Source organism: Giraffa tippelskirchi, chromosome 6 (genome assembly GCF_054371585.1).
Source record: "Giraffa tippelskirchi isolate mGirTip1 chromosome 6, T2T-mGirTip1v1.2.pri, whole genome shotgun sequence".
Classification (NCBI taxonomy): Eukaryota; Metazoa; Chordata; class Mammalia; order Artiodactyla; family Giraffidae; genus Giraffa; species Giraffa tippelskirchi.
Window position 1 is genome coordinate 85,789,023 of NC_137280.1, and position 2,608 is coordinate 85,791,630.

The 2,608-nt window shown below is 43.1% G+C and overlaps 1 protein-coding gene across 1 annotated transcript; it reads right to left on the minus strand.

Annotated features, from left to right (window-relative positions):
• Positions 1–368: 368 nt before the first annotated feature.
• Positions 369–1,313, minus strand: LOC145511409 (olfactory receptor 10H4-like). Its single transcript, XM_081504597.1, has one exon. It carries the CDS (start codon positions 1,215–1,217, stop codon positions 369–371), a length of 849 nt encoding a protein of 282 aa, XP_081360723.1. The 5' UTR covers positions 1,218–1,313.
• Positions 1,314–2,608: the final 1,295 nt, after the last annotated feature.

Sequence of the window (2,608 nt, forward strand, 5' to 3'; positions counted from 1 at the left end):
GGTTATTTTGTTTATTCTTATTTTCTAGGATGGGGAAATAAAATCTTCTCCTTGCTGTCTATTCAAGAAGAACCACACATGTCAGGGTCCTCACTCATTCTTCTGGTGGCCCCCACCTGCCTATAGAAAGATAAGATATTCTTAGACATAAATAATGGGATGAAGTTCCTCTCACTGAATATAATTTAAAGATTATGATGATAGAACTTATGGAAGAGAGGGAAATATTGGAGAAAAACAAACAGTATGCATGAAACTGCTTTGGAGCATGGATATTTTACAGACCTGAATCATTGCAAGAGTTCTATGGAGACAGACATTATTAAGCCCAAACCTTCTGTCACACTTCCATACCACCTAACTAGCCATCAGGAACTTAAGGGACAGAAGGTTCTGCGGAAGCTTCTCTGTATGGCATTCTTCAGCTCCTTATTTCTGAGGCTAAAAATAATGGGGCTAAGAAAGGGGGTGAAGACTGTGTATGTGGTGGCCATGAGTGTGTTACTGTCCATAGAATGGGGGCCCTTGGGCTTGAGGTAGATGATGGAGGCGAAACCGTAGTGCACGACCACTGTGGTGAGGTGGGAGACGCAGGTGGAGAAGGTCTTGTGCCGGCCCTCAGTGGAGGGGATCCTCAAGATGGCGGCCACAATGAAGACATAGGAGAGGAAGATGAGGAATAAGCACCCCATCAGGGCTGTGACACAAAGCAGAATCACAGCCATGGAGACAGTGGCTGTCTCCTTCCCACAGGCCAACTTCAAAAGGGAAAACACGTGGCAGAGAAAATGGTGAATCACATTAGACCCACAGAAGGTGAGGTGAAAAATTATCAATGTCAACATCATCCCCATGACTGAGCCACCAGCCCAGCAACAGGACACAAGACGGGCACAGTCACGTGTGCTCATGAGCACGTTGTAGCGCAGGGGGTGGCAGATGGCCACATAGCGGTCGTAACCCATGATCATGAGCAGGAAGGAGTGGGTGAAGCCAAACGTAAAGGAGAAGAACATCTGGCTGGCACAGGCCACAAAGGTGATGGAGCGGTGGGTGGAGAGCATGTCTACTAGCATTCGAGGGGTGACTGCAACAGTGAACAGAATCTCGGAGATGGAGAGGGCACACAGGAAGAGGTACATGGGGGTGTGGAGGCTGTACTCCCTCCAGATGGTGGCCATGATGAGCAGGTTCCCCAGCAGCGTGAACAGGTACATCAGCAGGTAGAGCAGGAAGAAGGTGGGCAGGAGCTGCTGAGGGAAGTTGGAGAAGCCGATGAGGATGAATTCAGACTCTGTACTGTAGTTCTGACCAGACAAGGATGCTGCATCTGGGGAGATCAGAAACAAGATTAAGGCACAGTGGTTACAACAGAGGCTCTTCCATAGATTAATGGCCAAGTGAAAACCTCTATACTATAAAACTTCCTGAGCTTCCCTGGTGGCTCAGATGGTAAAGGATCTAGCTGCAATGTGGAAGACCCAGTTTCCATCCCTGGTTGGGGAGATCCCCTGTAGAAGGGAATGGCAAGTCATTCCAGTATTGTTGAATGCAGAATTCCATGGACAGGGGAGCCTGGCAGGCTACAGCCCGTGGGGTCACAAAGGGTCAAACAGTACTGAGCCACTAACACTTTCACTTCATATTATATAACTATTTTTTAAACTTGTCTGGGTCTCAAAATCTTCATCAGTAAGATGGAGTAAATCATAGTAGTCCCTGCCGTTCATCTTTATGATAATGATAAAGCAAGACACAGATAAAGCAGACACAGACAATCAAGGTCATATTCTCTTCAATATTGTGCCTATTCTAGAACACATATATTTGGATATTGAGATTCTAAAAATTTTCTGAGAGTCTTCATCCTTTTATTGAGTAGCCCTTTTATATTTATTTTAATTCTGTTTGATTGGTACTCACTTCAGTTATCTTATTTTGAATTATGTATTACTTTCCTAAAGAAGCATAAGCAAAGGTTTGAAAATAAAGGAATAGGCTGCAACTAAAGAAAGATCCCACATGGCACAACTAAGACTTGGGGCAGTCAATGGAATAAACAAATACTTTTAAAAAGAAAATAAAATGACGGACAAATATACCCCAGCCAAAATAAGCACCAAAGGAAAGCTGAAGCAGTGATCCTGAAAGCAGAAAAAAATGAGAATTTAAGGAAAGACTGATTATAACATCTGTTAACTTATTCCATTAAAAGGAACCAAGTTACCTAGAGAAATGATCTGTGCATAGATGGCAAGCCTAGGATACTGCTGCAACAGTGAAATGGAATTTCCGTTGAGCAATGTATTTATGTTAAATGATGCCAGAACAGTATGGATGGTCCTCAAAAAACTAAGAATAGAACTACCATATGATCTGGCAATTCCAATCCTGGGTGTGTAACTGGAGAAAATGAAAACATTAAATCAAAAAGTACTTTCACCCCAGTGATCACAGCAGCACTATTTACAATAGCCATCATCTGGGAGCAACCTAATTGCCCATCATCAGAAGAACAGATGAAGAAGATGTGGTATATAAATACAATGGATTATAATTCAGCCAGTAAAATAATGAAATCTGTCATTTGCAGAAACCATGAAGAAAC